This window comes from Corythoichthys intestinalis, chromosome 3 (genome assembly GCF_030265065.1).
Source record: "Corythoichthys intestinalis isolate RoL2023-P3 chromosome 3, ASM3026506v1, whole genome shotgun sequence".
Taxonomy (NCBI): Eukaryota; Metazoa; Chordata; class Actinopteri; order Syngnathiformes; family Syngnathidae; genus Corythoichthys; species Corythoichthys intestinalis.
Genome location: NC_080397.1, coordinates 60,272,982 through 60,291,145, shown reverse-complemented (window position 1 = coordinate 60,291,145; position 18,164 = coordinate 60,272,982). Strand labels below are relative to the sequence as shown.

The following is an 18,164-nucleotide window of genomic DNA, read 5'->3' as shown; positions in this document are numbered from 1 at the left end:
GACGTGCCAGGTCACAGAGACAGACCGGTGAGCTTGAGTTTCACTTTCACCTTGAATGTTTTCTTGAGAACACCGTCAATTGCGGCAGACAGAAGGTGTTTTTGTTTTGAATAAGTTGTGAAATAAATGATAAAAACGTGGCGAAGTTGGCGATTTCTCTGGAGATGTTACCACAATAAGAATTGTCAGCTTAACTTATAAAGACTGGCGAACGATGGTCGGAGGAGGACCGTGGAGATGTATTGTTGAGCCATTTCACGGATGCCCACCCTACGCTCATATTTTTCTGTCATTTGCATCTTCATTTAGAAGGTAAGCGTCAACTTTTTCCTTGTTTCACCACCTGTACCAACCTTTTCTGAAACCAGTGTTGATTTGTCACACAAGAAAATCCGCCGTGCATTCGTCTGCGGTGCTGCCATTGTCGTCGTATTTCGAGCATGTCGTCGGATGTAGAAACAAATGGCGAGTCAAATTTTACGTCGGATGTCGAAAAGTTCGTGTGTCGAAGCGATCGTATGTAGAGGTACCACTGTATTTGGTCACCTACAAACAAGCAAGATTTCTGGCTGTCAAAGAGGTCTAACGTCTTCTAACGAGGTCTAATGAGGCTCCACTAGTTACCTGTACTAATGGCACCTGTTTTAACTCATTATTGGTATAAAAGACACCTGTCCACAACCTCAGTCAGTCACACTCCAAACTCCACAATGGCCAAGACCAACAAGCTGTCGAAGGACACCAGAGACAAAATTGTAGACCTGCACCTTGCTGGGAAGACTGAATCTTCAATTGGTAAAACGCTTGGTGAAAAGAAATCAACTGTGGGAGCAATTATTAGAAAATGGAAGACATACAAGACCACTGATAATCCTCCTCCTCCTCCTCACCCCGTGGCGTCAAAATGATAACAAGAAAGGTGAGAAAAAATCCCAGAACCACACGGGGGGACCTCGTGAATGACCTACAGAGAGCTGGGACCACAGTAACATAGGCTACTATCAGTAACACAATGCGCCGCCAGGGACTCAAATCCTGCACTACCAGACATGTCCCCCTGCTGAAGAAAGTACACGTCCAGGCCCGTCTGCGGTTCGCTAGAGAGCATTTGGATGATCCAGAAGAGGACAGGGAGAATGTGTTATGGTCAGATGAAACCAAAATCGGACTTTTGGTAGAAACACAGGTTCTCGTGTTTGGAGGAGAAAGAATACTGAATTGCAGCCGAAGAACACCATACCCACTGTGAAGCATGGGGGTGGAAACATCATGCTTTGGGGCTGTTTTTGTGCAAAGGGACCAGGACGACTGATCTGTGTAATGGAAAGAATAAATGGGGCCATGTATCGAGAGAGTTTGAGTGAAAGTCTCCTTCCATCAGCAAGGGCATTGAAGATGAGACGTGGCTGGGTCTTTCAGAATGACAATGATCCGAAACACACAGCCGGGGCAACAAAGGAGTGGCTTTGTAAGAAGCATTTCAAGGTCCTGGAGAGGCCTAGCCAGTCTCCAGATCTCAACCCCATAAAAAATCTGTGGAGGGAGTTGAAAGTCCGTGCTGCCCAACGACAGCCCCAAAACATCACTGCTCTAGAGGAGATCTGCATGGAGGAATGGGCCAAAATACCAGCAACAGTGTGTGAAAAGCTTGTGAAGAGTTACAGAAAACGTTTGGCCTGCGTTATTGCCAACAAAGGGTACATAACAAAGTATTGAGATGAACTTTTGGTATTGACCAAATACTTATTTTCCACCATGATTTCCAAATAAATTCTTTAAAAATCAAACAATGTGACTTTCTGGATTTTTTCCCCCACATTCTGGCTCTCATGGTTGAGGTTTACCCATGTTGACAATTACAAGCCCCTCTAATATTTTCAAGTGGGAAAACTCGCACAATTAGTGGTTGACTAAATACGTATTTGCCCCACAGTAAGCTATTAGGGAGGTGTGTTTTTGCAGTGCACATTAAGTCTCTAAAACAGAGGATCTCTGCTTTCTTAATAAAATATGAAAACACTGTACTTAACATATGTGCTTGTTTTATAAAATGTGCACAATACACATTCGAGGAAGTAAACATTTGAAGTGTGTAACCTGTAGGTTATTGAGAGGCTCCATCTTCATGACAGGTCCCACAGTGTTGAGGGGAAGAACCACCTCGATACTCTGGTTTGGGCTAACTGGAGTCAGAACCTGGAGAGGACCAGCAGGTGCCAAACCAAAACTAAAACCGGAGAAGATGAAACGAGTATAAATGACAGAACTGTGTACATTCACTAATAACCCTAAAAATGATAGCAAGGTGTTACCTGTTTCTATTGAATTGAATGGCAAAATCAGTCATGACACTCATTGCTTTATTCGTAAGAGTCATCTCCATTTGAACAACTCCAGCTCGACGACCAAATGTTCCAGTAATCTCCAAGCCCTTCGCCTTCATAGCTGGAAGCCAAAGCTAGAAAAAGGAAACAATGTCTACCACTTAGAAAACTGGTGGTGTCTTGATGGCATTCAACACTTTTTTTTTTTTTTTAAACTCACTGTTTTGGGAGGCACATAGGCACTCACTGGCATACCAACTCCACCGCCAAGGTCAAACAAGTCATCCAGACCACCACTTACAGGGGCGGTGAAAGCAGGCGGTACGGCAGCGGGTGGTGCGCCAAAGCCAGCTGGCATCTGCAGGTCACATTGACAAAAATCAGTAATGTTACTAAAATAATTTACATTGAAATACCTATTGATGGCAATAGACGTCAAATTCATTTGAACTCTTTTCACTTTTTGACGTCTACGTCAGCCAACGTGGCCCCTCTCGTTTTGCGGCTGCCGCTAGTGTTAAACAGCCTTATGGTGCAGTAGTAATAGGAGTAGGAGTATTGGTTGGGGTTGCGTCATACATGGGGAAGGGGAAGTCATGCCTTGATTAACCAATATTGATCCATATGCAGTGTTGTTAATCTTACTTTAAAAAAGTAATTAGTTAAAGTTACAAATTACTTCTCCCAACTAGAAACTGCAATTTCTGGAGAAATTACTCTGGGTCTTTCCTGTGAGGAGATACAGATCTATCAATAGAATGGACAAACATGCCCATCAATGGCATTAAACAAAGTACAATGCCTGAATGAGAAATTTGGAGAAATTTGGACGTCCATGGGTGCCAATGGCAGAATCCTTCATAAGTGTCAATGGTATCGGGGAAGTTTGGGGGACACGTCCTATTGATATCTGGTCATTTCCTGTTGATTTGGGGACACTGTTTTTTTTTCCCCATTGAAAATGAATGGGAAAAAAATTGGACGTCCATGGCCGTCAATGGCATCGACTTACATAGGCGTCAATAGAATCCAAGTACATCGGCATCAATAGAATGGACAAACATGCCCGTTAATGGTAAATGGTGTTATACTTGTATAGACCCTACCCACCGACGTCACAAAATCACGTGCTCGCTGTATGGTTCCGCCCACTTGTCCGTCATTTTGTGTCTGTATTATCAATGGTCTCAATTGATCGAGCAATTTATAATGCATTTCATGGAAGACCCGGTGCTTTCGGATGCCGTAAACTCACTTGATACGTTGCATAAAAGGAGTTATGTGGAAAAGCTTCAGTTTATCCATTCGCCAGATCCATATTTGATGCCTAAATCGATGTTTTTCGACCCGCTGTCTCCGCCGTATTTGCCTGACATCTGCTAGCTACCCTGAACTGTACAACTATCTTGTCCACACAAAATCAGCCTATTCTCACGAAAGTTTGAAAAACTTTAAGAGCTTGGAGGCTTATAAATACTTCGTTGCTGGTTGGGTGAAACAGGTCCTCGTCCACGAAAATTCGGCAGGAATCTATCTTGTGCTTGGAAAGGTGAGTTACGAAATTTTCAATTCAAAATCTTTTGTTATTGCTAACATCCACTGTCAAGTCTAATGTATTTCATGTCGTTTGTCAATGGAGTTAGGGCTTTTAATGTTTATATGGTTTAGCGATAGCACTCTCACTACATACATACGTGTATGTTGTCGGCGATTAGCCTAGCAATGATCTTAATTGTGGTTGTCACCCCAAAACCCTCTAAATATATATTAAATGCATCTTACCAGATATAAAATGACTACTACATAATCTGTGGTAATCGTTTGGAGCCCAGTTTTCTCGTCGAATTGCAGCAGCCCATCTCGCTCTCTTCTCTCCTGGTCTCTCGGAATCCAGTAGAACTTCAAGTCTCTCCGTCTTCTCCGTCTATCTTCTCTTTTATTGCAACCGACCGCCACACACGCCTTCACCATTTTGATTATTAATGTTAACGAGCAGAAAAACACGTCGTAAATAGGAGGAATGTACGTAGCCGTAACAGGGAAACATGATGTGTTGACGGACAATTGGGCGGCACCAGTCAGGAGGAAGGAGTTGTGACGTCACGTGGGTAGGGTCTATAGTGCTTTTCCATGGCATTAAACAAAGAAAATGCCATTAGAAAAAAATGAATGGGAAATTTGGCCGTCAATGGCAGCACCCTCCTTAAGCGTCAATGGAATCGGGGAAGTTTGGGGGACACGTCCTATTGATATCTGGTCATTTCCTATTGATTTGGGGACATTTGTTTTTTTTCTCCCATTGAAAATTAATGGAAACATTTTTGGACGTCCATGGCCGTCAATGGCATCGAGTTACATAGGCGTCAATAGAATCCAAGTCCATTAGGATCAATAGATTTGACATGCATGGCTGTCAATGGCATCAATGCAATGTAAATTCTATTGGAAATCCAATTGGAAGTGAATGGGAAATTTTCCCATTAGAAATGAATTGGTAAGTTTTTGGCAAATTTCCGGGTAACCGTAATTTTTTTCCAAATTCTGTATACAACTTTTATGCCCCTCAAAAATTGTAGGCCATTTGAAAAATTCCCTGCGTTGCGCGAAAATTCCGGTCGTGCCGATACTTGAATGGCGCCGATTGGTGCAATGGTTCGGGCTGCGCGGTGCGCCGAAAAAACGCGGAGAATAATGATTGAATAATAATAATAATAATAAGTAGGCTAAAGTTGCAGAACAGGGAAAGACCCAGATGAAAAGTAACTGAAGTTACCTCATTTTTAGTCTAATTAATTACTCAGCTAAGTAAATGACAATACATGGTGCAAAGCTGCCTCAAAAAGTGTGAATTACAACAACTTACAGCAGGACTTCCTCCAAGGTCTCCACCAATCTGGAAGTGAAACAAAAAGTTGAGTGATTAACTTGTACAACGAAAAGCGTATTGTGCAGGTCTGAGGAGGTTGGAAGATAAGTGAGCAACTGCAAGCATGGGAACTAGGAAGGGGGGACATTATACTGTGAGAACAAGTGCATAGCTCGCTAACAGTGGTGGAAGTGCAACAATGCGTGAAACTATTTCGTGGCGAAGTGAGGGCTCACTAACAATACACACATAACATTTCCTGAGATTGTTACCAAGACCAGGAGTGAAAGTGGGCCGGAACAGTCCGGTATGCCGTTCCAGGAAAAGATTCGGGGCTAGAACGGAGCGGAACGGTGCTTTGATGCCGAAAATATGACTGCAACCGTCAAAACCCCACGTGAAAAAAAAAGCTGCCAGGCTGCCACACACACACCTCTCCAAGAAGAAAACAACCTTTTTGTACGTATTTCTTAAAACTAATATATGTAACGCACATTAAAAAAAGTCAATATTTAAAATATTTTCAATTTTAACGTACATCCAATGTTCTTAAAAAGGGCGAAGGTTTGGTCTCACCTTTGGTGGGAACGATATAACAGCATAACATGCATGTACACTTTTTGCTGGGGATGGGACATTAATAAAACCAAACAGATTACTGAACAAGGGTCAGGGCTACATTTCTCACAAATATGTACCTAATTAGTTGATAGGCTAAATCAGTGCTTCTCAAATATTTTCTGTTACGCCCCCTCCAGGAAGACGTAAACGTTCTGCGCCCCCCCAACTCTCTGCTGCCACTGTAAATATACTGTAGTATCATCTGTCTGTAAAATTCTTATTATTATAAGTACACCACTGCATAACATTGTGTCTGTTTTAATATTAAAGAAAAAAGTAAAAACTAACAAAAACAAAAAAAATTCATACTGTAAAAATAGACTCAAGATACATTTTTTGACCATTTGACACTGGAAAAAAATATAATAAAATCAATAAATAATAATAAATTCAAATTGATTAGCAACATTAACTTGAGAGGACAATATGCCAAACTATTGGACTGGGAAAAAAACTAATAAATAATAGAACAAAAACAACAGTGTCATTGGACGGAGAGAGAGTTTTTATTTTTGCTGCAGGCAGTATCAGCTCCTTTGCTGTGGTATTTGGTTATTTTGCATTGAGCAAATTGGTATGCCTCCTTATGTGATGCTGACAGTGCTCGCTGGTCTACTGACGTAACACTGACAAAGCGGGACGATTGTTGGCAATATTTGGCAGGTTTTCGCTGGGAAAAAAAAATTCCTGCTGTCCGCTGCGAACATTTTTAGACAAAGTAAACAGACTGGTCTTTCCTCGTCTCTCACTGTACTAAAAGTCAAAGCCAAAAGCTACAGCGCCTTGCAAAAGTATTCGGCCCCCTTGAACCTTGCAACCTTTCGCCACATTTCAGGCTTCAAACATAAAGATATAAAATTTTAATTTTTTGTCAAGAATCAACAACAAGTGGGACACAATGGTGAAGTGGAACAAAATTTATTGGATAATTTAAAGTTTTTTAACAAATAAAAAACTGAAAAGTGGGGCGTGCAATATTATTCGTCCCCCTTGCGTTAATACTTTGTAGCACCACCTTTTGCTCCAATTACAGCTGCAAGTCGCTTGGGGTATGTTTCTATCAGTTTTGCACATCGAGAGACTGACATTCTTGCCCATTCTTCCTTGCAAAACAGCTCGAGCTCAGTGAGGTTGGATGGAGAGTGTTTGTGAACAGCAGTCTTCAGCTCTTTCCACAGATTCTCGATTGGATTCAGGTCTGGACTTTGACTTGGACATTCTAACACCTGGATACGTTTATTTTTGAACCATTCCATTGTAGATTTGGCTTTATGTTTTGGATCATTGTCCTGTTGGAAGATAAATCTCCGTCCCAGTCTCAGGTCTTGTGCAGATGCCAACAGGTTTTCTTCCAGAATGTTCCTGTATTTGGCTGCATCCATCTTCCCGTCAATTTTAACCATCTTCCCTGTCCCTGCTGAAGAAAAGCAGGCCCAAACCATGATGCTGCCACCACCATGTTTGACAGTGGGGATGGTGTGTTCAGGGTGATGAGCTGTGTTGCTTTTACGCCAAATATATCGTTTTGCATTGTGGCCAAAAAGTTCAATTTTGGTTTCATCTGACCAGAGCACCTTCTTCCACATGTTTGGTGTGTCTCCCAGGTGGCTTGTGGCAAACTTTAAACGAGACTTTTTATGGATATCTTTGAGAAATGGCTTTCTTCTTGCCACTCTTTCATAAAGGCCAGATTTGTGCAGTGTACGACTGATTGTTGTCCAATGGACAGACTCTCCCACCTCAGCTGTAGATCTCTGCAGTTCATCCAGAGTGATCATGGGCCTCTTGGCTGCATCTCTGATCAGTTTTCTCCTTGTTTGAGAAGACAGATTGGAAGGACGGCCGGGTCTTGGTAGATTTGCAGTAGTCTGATGCTCCTTCCATTTCAATATAATGGCTTTCACAGTGCTCCTTGAAATGTTTAAAGCTTGGGAAATCTTTTTGTATCCAAATCCGGCTTTAAACTTCTCCACAACAGTATCTCGGACCTGCCTGGTGTGTTCCTTGGTTTTCATAATGCTCTCTGCACTTTAAACAGAACCCTGAAACTATCACAGAGCAGGTGCATTTATACGGAGACTTGATTACACACAGGTGGATTCTATTTATCATCATCGGTCATTTAAGACAACATTGGATCATTCAGAGATCCTGACTGAACTTCTTGAGTGAGTTTGCTGCACTGAAAGTAAAGGGGCCGAATAATATTGCACGCCCCACTTTTCAGTTTTTTATTTGTTAAAAAAGTTTAAATTATCCAATAAATGTTGTTCCACTTCACGATTGTGTCCCACTAGTTGTTGATTCTTGACAAAAAAATTAAATTTCATATCTTTATGTTTGAAGCCTGAAATGTGGCGAAAGGTTGCAAGATTCAAAGGGGCCGAATACTTTTGCAAGGCACTGTACATACGCTTCATCATTTTTCTTTGTCTTAGCTTTTCATATCTCCAGTGCTCTTTGCTGTGTGCTCTTGTTTGTTTCAAAAATACTGCGTTTATGCTGAAAATGAGAGCGCCACTGCCACCCACTAAGTGGATCTGCAATTACACTTTATTCTAGTATGGCGAAAAAGTATGTTCCCCATGTCACATGCACCACCCCCAGCATCGCTCCGCGCCCCCCTGGGGGGGCCCGCCCCACTATTTGAGAAGTACTGGGCTAAATCAAGGGCGTCAAACCAATTCCACAAAGGGCCAAGAGGGTCCTGGATTTCGTTCCAACCAACGAAGAGGTCATCTTTTCACCAATCTGATCTCCGACAAGTATAATCAGTTGATTGCAGTCAGGGGCTGATTGTTTCAGCAGAAAATGTATTGGTTAATCTGTTTGCACAGTCTCGGATGAAATGAAATCCAGGACCCTCTTGGCCATTTGTGGAATTGGTTTGACTACCCTGGGCTAAATGATCAATGCATAATAAATCTGAATTGAGTCATACTAACTTTCATGTGTATTGGTTAAGGTGATACAACGTTCAATTCAAACCTTTGTTTTCAAAAACTACTAAAGAAACATTTTGAAGTGCAAGTCCCTTGTGGTGGGTGGTTCTGGCGTTTCCCCAACCTCCACAACACTGACATCTATTTACATTAATTACAGTGGCTGCTGCTGGCCGAAAAAAAAAACCTTCTAATATCCCTCTTCGAAGGGGACGGAGGAGGCAGCATGTTGTTGACATGACTCGGTCAGGGTTGTGTGAGTGTGTCTGGGAGGGGGAGGGGGGGTCAAGTCATCAGCCAATCAAACATGTGTTTGAGGGGGAAAAATGGAACGGCACATTCAGCAAGTGAAAAGGGATAGATGATGTAAGTCTGAACAAAATGACAGGTCTATTCTGTCCTTACAAGATATGGGAAGACAATCTAAATGACCTACGTATATAACTGAACTCATTATATAATGTAAATAAGGTTGCTTAAAAGTTGGTGTTGACAATTTGAGCATCCTGAAAAGGTGGTAATGTCCCTACCTTCCCAATGCAAACCTACGCCCATGTTCTTAAGCTACACTGTATCACAAAAGTGAGTACACCCCTCGCATTTCTGCAGATATTTAAGTACAGTGGTACCTCTACATACGAAGTTAATTCGTTCCAAGACCTTGTTTGTAAGTCGAAATGGTCGTATGTCGAGCAGGATTTTCCCATAGGAATACATTAAAATTCCATTAATTCGTTCCACAGACCGAAAACCTACACTAAATCCATAATAAATACTGCTGGTGCAATTATTATAAATGGCAATTAAACATAGCAAAATAAATAAGTTATGAATAAAAATCAGAATACTATAATAATGATAATAATAATATTAATAATAATAATAATAATAAAATAAAAATGATTCCGTTAATAATGTAACAAATTGGATTCTAATGTGGTGGACAGTTTTTGCTGTACCTGAATGCACCGCGGGGCTGACGTCACAGTGAGATTGGTCAGTGCGGTAGAGATAATACTTTCGTTTTCTTGAGAGCACAGTCAACTGCAGAGGGCAATGGGCATTTTGTGTTGAATAAGTTCTTAAATAAATTATAAAAACGTGACGAAGCTGGCGATTTCTTTGGCGATGTTACCACAATAATAATTGTCACCTTAACTTACTGTATAAAGACTTGCGAACGGTGGTCGGAAGAGGACCGTGGAGCTGTATTGTTGAGCCAGCTCACGGATACGCACCCCACACTCATATTTTTCTATAATTTCCATCTTCATTTCAAAGGTAAGCATCACTTTTTTCCTTGTTTCACCAACTGTACCAATTTTTTGGAAACCTGTGTTGATTTCTCACACAAGAAAATCCGCCGTGAGTTCGTTTGCGTTGCTGTCATGTCGTCGTATTTCGAGCATGTCGTCGGATGTAGAAACAAATGGCGCGTCAAATTTTACGTCGGATGTCGAAAAGATCGTGTGTCGAAGTGATCGTATGTCGAGGTACCACTGTATATCTTTTCATGGGACAACACTAACAAAATGATACTTTGACACAATGAAAAGTAGTCTGTGTGCAGCTTCTATAATAGAGTTAATTTATTTTCCCCTCAAAATAACTCAAAACATAGCTATTAATATCTAAACCCCTGGCAACAAAAGTGAGTACACCCCTTTGAAAAAACATACATCCCTAAATGTCCAAATTGAGTACTGCTTGTCATTTTCCCTCCAAAATGTCATGTGACCCGTTACCGGAGTGCTGTTAGCATTGCTGCAGAGATTGAAGAGGTGGGGGGGTCAGCCTGTTAGTGCTCAGACCATACGTCACACTCTACATCAAATTGGTGTGCATGGCTCTCACTCCAGGAGGAAGCCTCTTCAGAAGACTGTACACAAGAAAGCCCGCCCGTCTCATCAGACCATAGGACATGGTTCCAGTAATCCATGTGCTTTGTTGACACGTCTTCAGCAAACTGTTTGCGGGCTTTCTTGTGTACCGTCTTCAGAAGAGGCTTCCTCCTGGGGTGACAGCCATGCACCCCAATTTGATGTAGAGTGCAGCGTATGCTCTGAGCACTAACAGGCTGACCCCAACCTCTTCAATCTCTGCAGCAATGCTGACAGCACTCGTGTAATGATTCACATGACATTTTGGTGGGAAAATGACAAGCAGTACTCAATTTGGACGTTTAGGGATGTACGTTTTTTTCATAGGGGTGTACTCACGTTTTTAGATATTAATGGCTATATTTTGAGGGGGAAATAAATTAACTATTATATAAGCTGCACACAGACTACTTTTCATTGTGTCAAAGTGTCATTTTGTCAGTGTTGTCCCATGAAAAGATACTTAAGTTACTTAAGATACTTAAATATCTGCAGAAATGCGAGGGATGTACTCACTTTTGTGATACACTGTATGTTCTAAAGTAGTAAAAACGGAGGATTTGCATTTAGATGTGAGGAAATAAAAATTAAGGGATGGTGGTTGGTCTTTTGTTATTTTGCACATCGTTGAAAAAAATTTTGAATGGAAATTAGTTTTGTATATCGGCCTTTGTTACATGCAGTAGCCTAATGAATGTGTAAAGCCCGTTTTATTGTGAGTTATAGGTATGACTGTGGCAAAAGTCGTTTTCATTTCACTGGTCTTAGAAGGTTTGCCCCCCCCCCCCCCCCGCCCCCCCCCCAAAAAAAACTGCTCCAGGGCAAGAAATTCTAACCACTTTCACCCCTGACCAAGACTGATACTCACAAACATCAAAAGTGGCACAAGTCATACACTGTAAAAAACAAAACTTTCTATCAGTGACGCTAACTTGATTTTATGCCGATTCAGAAGTTCTCTTAAGAAACTTGTTAATGTGAGTATTCCTAACCCGTTTTATTATGTTAATATGATTACAAGTAGTGACCGGGTTACGAACGAGTTCAGTTCCTACGCTGGCGACGTAACCTGAATTTCCGCCTAAGTCGGAATTCACCCTTTAAGTACCCCAAAACAATTATCCAAAAATTCCAAACATATTGCAAGGCCGAGAAACAACATATCCAACGCTCTGGTTTGGCCAACATATGGCTGTAAGTTGTTTCAGCTAATAATGGTTTGTGTATGCATTTGTCATTTAGTTTACAGCTACAGTTTGTACAGTTACGTGTGAGCGATTTGCTATGAGAATTGTAAATACTTTAGCATTCATAGCATTTAAACTAGCGGACTTTTTTTAGGCAAATTAGGCTAACCAAGTATAGCATCAGGAGGGAGAGTGAGAGGCTGTACGAGCACAAAGCAAAAAAGATTTTTTTTTTCAAATTAAAAACCCAATCCTTTCCACCCGATTCAGATCCTCTGAAAAATGGCGTGATCGGATCGGGACATTCTTAACAGTGGTGGCTTGGGTTTGATTCTAACTTTAAACAACACACTTAATCAAAACGACATCCAGTTTATTTACAATGTTGAGTTCCAATTATGTTTACCTAAAATATTGCGTTCAATCTACTTATCTGAAGTCCAGTTTACTTGAAATGTCTTTTAACCGATAACTTTTTATTAAATTTTCTATCAAATCTTTAAAAAGATCAAGTGATATTGGTTGACTTGAAACTAAGTTCTTCCAAGTTATTATTATTTTATGTTTTTACAGCGTATGAACCATTTAAATCATTTGTAGGCCACGGTGGTAAAACAGGGGACAAAAGTGCATTCTAGTCTCTAGCCATTGAGGTCCTAGGGACCAACCTCAGTCGGGCTGTAATCTGGGGGCGATGGGGATTGATGGAGGGGCTGCGGTGACTGAGGAGTGTCTGTCCGCAGGGGAACGGGCGGCTGATTGAAAGATGAAACAGATTACATGTCCCACAGGTAAGACAAGAAATGGCCTTGGGTCCAATATTGCCTCGGTAATAGGTGATACATGGAAATTATAAATGAGAATAAAAACGTAGACAAATGAATTCCAATGTTTAAAATGGTTTCAAATCTTCCCTGCTCTACATATCATTACCGGCTCAGACTCATCCCCCATCTGCAGGTGCAGCATTGAACAAGGAAGGAAAAACATGTGAAAATAATTTTTATCAAGTGGAGGAGATAAAGCTTGAATAAAAAATGATTGCACAGGAGGAAGAGCAAAAGAGGATTTGCTGGAAAGTTTTACCAGGCTATCCAGTCCTCCTCCGAGAAGGTCCATAGCCCCCATTTGCAGGCCGGAGGACGGAGGCGGTGGCCCAGTTGTGGTTGTAGGCGTTAGATCCAGATTGAGCAGATCTCCAAGAAGATCCTGGGACGGAATGACTGCAGGGGGCGCCTCAGAAGTGACAGCAGCAGAACCTGTGTCAGGGCTCTCCACGCTTTCGCCGCTAGCAGAAAAAAATTGCGAAAAATCAAATGTCACCAGTTTGGAAAGAGACTGCACACCTGGCTAAGGTCATGTAATACAGTACAGGTAGTCCCCTGGTTACGATTGAGTTCAGTTACTGCGCTGGTGACGTAACCCGAATTTCTGCCTAAATCGGAATTAACCTTTTAGGTACCCCAAAAGACTCCCTAAATGTCAAAATAACTATCCAAAAACATGAATTATACGTAATTGTACTGTCCTCGCCAAGACGTTGGAGCTAAGTCCAAGCTAAACAACGAGCTAAGCTCCGAAATGACAATGTCAGACATCCATGTGGTTTGCTGACTTTATTCAGCTGCTCATGACATGAACACTTGTAGAATGAAACTAAAATTTAAAGAAAATTAAATCAGTCTCGTCTTCAATAACAGCAGCTGAACTCAGGCGCAGATCGGACACCAGCAGTGTTGGCGTGCTAAAAATGATAATACAGGATTTAGCTGATCTTTACTTCAATCTTGGACTCAGCTAGCGCCTGAGCTAAGCCTCAAACGTTATAAAAAAATAAATGAGGATCTAAGTACAACAAAAGAACAATTGGCCAACTTGCATAGCAAAAGTCCACCAGCTTAAATGCTATATAATGCAAATGTTTACTAGATTTTTGTTTGTTTTTGGTGCGCACTGGAGACAATCTAGTGCGTACCAGAAACAAATAGGTACACACCAGATTGTTTTTGTTGCAACCCACATACTATCTGGTGCACAACAGATGGTTTGAATTTATTTTCTGTCAATGTCCCTTTAGGGACTCCGAACAAAATAACTACCCAAAAACATGCATTATATGTCATTGTATTGTCCTCGCCAAGATGTTGGAGCTAAGTCCTAGCTACACAGCGAGCTAAGCTCTGAAATGACCATGTCAAACGTCTGTGTGGTTTGCTGACTTTATTCAGCTGCTCATGACATCAACACTTATAGAATTAAACTAAAATAAAAATGAAATTAAATCAGTCTCATCCTTCAATAACAGCAGCTAAACTCAGGAGCGGATCGGACACCAGCAGTTTCGGCGTGCTAAAAACGATAATACAGGATTTAGCTGAGCTTTACTTCAATCTTGGACTCAACTAGCGCCTGAGCTAAGCCTCAAACGATATAAAAAAATAATTGAGGATCTAAGTACAACAAAAGAACAATTGGCCAACATGCATAGCAAATGTCCACCAGCATAAATGCTATATAATGGGAATTTTTGTTTTTTGGTGCGCACCAGAAACAAATAGGTGCACACCACATTGTTTCTGTTGAGGACCACATACTATAAGGTGCGCAACAGATGGTTTAAATTTATTTTATTTCTGTCGATGTCCCTTTAGGGACTCTGAACAAAATAACTACCCGAAAACCTGCATTATATGTCATTGTATTGTCCTCGCCAAGATGTTGGAGCTAAGTCCTAGCTACACAGCGAGCTAAGCTCCGAAATAACGATGTCAAACGTCCACGTGGTTTGCTGACTTTATTCAGCTGCTCATGATATCAACACTTATAGAATGAAATGAAATGAAAATAAAAATGAAATTAAATCAGTTTCATCTTCAATAACAGTGATTCAAAATTACATTTATAACTAGCTGCTGATACAGCAATAACAATCCACACAAACGATTAGCATGTGTAAGTTCAGCGTCCACGCATAATCAAAAACAATCGCATACTCTCGCCCAAAGTATTCGACCACAATTGAAACCGCACGATAAACAGTATAAAAGATGTCATTACAGGCGTTGCCTTTGTGGATGCTTCACAAGCAACAAATGTGTGCACAGGCTTCCAGCTGTAAACTATCCCCTCCCTCTCACTAGTCACCTTTGTTTTTTTTGTTTTTTTTTTAAACCGACTGGAGACAAAATGGCGGACGAGACTCCGGCGTCGTTACGTCAACATCACATGAGTCGGGTAGGTCCTAACCTGGGGACTACCTATATTGTTAACACCGAATAATCTGTGTTGCGGTAATCTGACGGGTATTCATACCTGTCAAGTTGTACGGTTTCGGCGTAATTTGTACAAGTGAGCACTGATTTTTAAATGTGTACAGCATACGTTCAAAATCTGTTCGTTTTTCGTGCATTACGTTTTTTTCCCTCCATTCGGATTTTGTCACCGTTTCGGCAATGAGGCAATGTGCATTACTATGCGTTACTACGTTGGTTGAATGACGCGAGAAAAGTCAGAGACACTCAGAGCAAAGTGTTTGTTGTGACGCTGTTGCAAACACGATGCTAGGCTAGGTGGCTCCAATATTTCCTCACTGTAGCCGACAGCCTACAATCTACGCCTAGATATCTCATGCATGTAGAACTACATGCGAAATGACAGACTCGGTGGCATTAGTAAATAGCGGCCATTTTAGAGCAGTACACTTCTCAGAAAGGCTCTGTTGTAGTGAACCTTCCTAACGAACCTAAGTAACTTTTAATCTCAAATACTCCTAAATCGGCAAAATCTTGACTTGAATCTAGCTTTAAATGATGAAACAGTCTTAAAACTTTCACATGTCGAAATGAAATAATAAATGACATCCAAACATAGCAAAGGTTACTATGTTTTTTGTTTTTGAAAAATATGGGGAAAAAAAACATGAAAGGTAACACCAGTTACTTTGCCAAGTAACTAATTACTCTTACATTCAGGTAACTGAGTTGCTAACTCAATTACCTTTTGGGAGAAGTAATTTGTAACTAATTAATTACGTTTTAAAAGTAAGAGTAACAACGCTGGTCATAAAGATGAAGTCTGCAGGGATCGGTCTTCGGGCCCATCTTGTTTACGCTGTATATGCTTCCTCTAGGTAATATCATCAGAAAACATAGCATTAACTTTCATTGTTACGCTGACGACACACAACTGTATTTATCAATTAAACCTGAGCAGATCAGGCGAGTGGATAAACTAGGCACCTGCGTCCGAGATATACAGTGGGGAGAACAAGTATTTGATACACTGCCAATGGGTTTTCCCATTGGCAGTGTATCAAATACTTGTTCTCCCCACTGTATACACCTGGATGAGCACTATCTTCTACTTAACCCTGAAAAGACAGAAGTCCTTAAAATAGGCCCAAAAAGTGTGAGAGACTCTTTAACTGCCCAGATAGTCACTCTGGACAATGTAAGTGTAGCCTCCAGCACCACAGTTAAAAACCTAGGAGTTCTATTTGACACAGACTTATCGTTTAAAGCTGATATTAAACAAACCTGCAGAACGGCCTTTTTTCACCTGCGCAACATAGCCAAAATTAGAACTATTTTATCTAAAAACGATGCAGAAAAATTAATTCAACCATTCGTTACATCTAGATTGGATTATTGTAACTCCCTACTTGCAGCTTGTCCTAAAAGTTCTCTAAAAGGTCTTCAGCTAGTCCAAAACGCAGCAGCAAGACTTTTAACAGGAACTAATAGAAGAGAGCACATCACCCCTGTGCTCCAGGCCCTTCACTGGCTTCCAGTCGAGTTTAGAATTAAATTTAAAATCCTCCTTCTTACATTTAAGACCATTAATGGGTTGGGGCCATCTTATCTCACCAATGCCCTGGTTCCATCCCGCCCCAACAGAACACTCCACTCTCAGAATGCAGGTCTATTGGTAGTTCCCAGGGTTTCTAAAAGTACTGTCGGAGCTAGAGCCTTTAGCCACCAAGCCCCTGTTTTATGGACTCAGCTTTCAGCTAATATTAAAGAAGCCGAGACAGTCTGCACATTTAAGATTAGATTAAACACGTTCCTATCGACAAAGCTTATAGTCAGGCTAGTTCAAGTCAGATTAGACTCATAGTTCAGTCTAAGCTGCACTAGAAGCTATCAAGCGTGGGGGAAGTAAGCCACTGAGTTCTATCTCCTTTTTCTCACTTTACCTACCACTTGTCTTACTTTATTTCTATTTTCCAATGTTAATATCTAGTTAACTAGTCTCTTCATCACTAGTCACCCGGTGTCCCCTTTCCCCCCTCCCCTCTGGGGAAGGGCTATTTTTCAGCTGCAGCCTCCTGACTATATGGACCCCTGCTGGATGGACGTCCTTGTTGCCACCCCCATCTCATCTGGCTAGATGGACCTCTTCTTGTCCCTTTACTCTACTGCATCTTTACAGACTGTGGCATGGAGGGTCTTAAGGATAGGGGATACCTAGGACTTGAACTGTATCTATTCATCTTTGTTGCTTCATTTCTAATTGTGTATTATATTGCCTCTGTAAAGCCCTTTGAGACTTCTGTTGTGATTGAGGGCTATACAAATAAAATTGAATTGAATTGAATTAACCCCGTCTGCTAATTCCCATTACCAGTCCTGGTGCATCCTGTCTATCCGTCCAGGGAGTGGATCTCTCCTGACTGTGGTTCTCCCCAAGGTTTCTCGTTTTCTCCCAAAGAGCTTGGAGTTTTTGGAGTTTTTCCTTGCCGACATGGAGGGTCCAAGGATGGGGGATGCCCAGGACTTGAACTTTATTTATTCATCTTTGTTTATTTCATTTGCTGTTTCTGACTATGTATCATATTGCCTCTGCAAAGCCCTTTGAGACAACCTTGTTGTGATTTAGGGCTATACAAATAAAATTGAATTGAAATTAAATTGCAGAATGAAAAATGACGAAAGCGGAGATTTTATTCTGCCAATTTGTTGCCGAACCCAATTTGCCTGCAACTATTGCTGATCGCTTCTCACAATTAGCAAAAGAAATGTTCCTTGACTCAAAGATTGCATCGGTTAGTTAATTTTATCAATTGACCTTTTTAATTTAATTGAACACACTAATGAACTACCTCAAAGTCAAACTGAATTGCGAGCTAATGCAGCCTTTAAGACATGATAGAAATTGCCAAAAGTTCTACATACAGTTATAACAAAAGTCACTTTTAATTTCAGTAATCATGATGTAGCTGTAGATATTGTTATTTGATTGCTCCAGGTTATATGTTACAATATTACCAATAAATTCATATTATTTTAACAATTAAGTTTTATTTTTGTTTCATATTGCACGCTATATACAATGTTGTAAGATTA

The 18,164-nt window shown here is 40.9% G+C and overlaps 1 protein-coding gene across 4 annotated transcripts in view; it reads right to left on the bottom strand.

Moving 5' to 3' along the window:
- The window catches only part of ap1b1 (adaptor related protein complex 1 subunit beta 1), a 79,030-nt gene that overhangs the window by 30,340 nt on the left and 30,526 nt on the right, over positions 1 to 18,164 (bottom strand). For 2 of the 4 annotated variants that reach the window (XM_057831279.1, XM_057831277.1), the window contains exons 14-20: positions 12,907 to 13,108; positions 12,754 to 12,774; positions 12,489 to 12,575; positions 5,188 to 5,217; positions 2,545 to 2,682; positions 2,313 to 2,458; positions 2,098 to 2,227 (exon numbers count right to left, since the gene is read on the bottom strand). In XM_057831279.1, the coding sequence (XP_057687262.1) occupies positions 2,098 to 2,227; positions 2,313 to 2,458; positions 2,545 to 2,682; positions 5,188 to 5,217; positions 12,489 to 12,575; positions 12,754 to 12,774; positions 12,907 to 13,108 (754 nt within the window). The remainder of the gene's footprint in view (positions 1 to 2,097; positions 2,228 to 2,312; positions 2,459 to 2,544; positions 2,683 to 5,187; positions 5,218 to 12,488; positions 12,576 to 12,753; positions 12,775 to 12,906; positions 13,109 to 18,164) is intronic. The other 2 variants (XM_057831280.1, XM_057831281.1) reach the window with 2 other exon arrangements.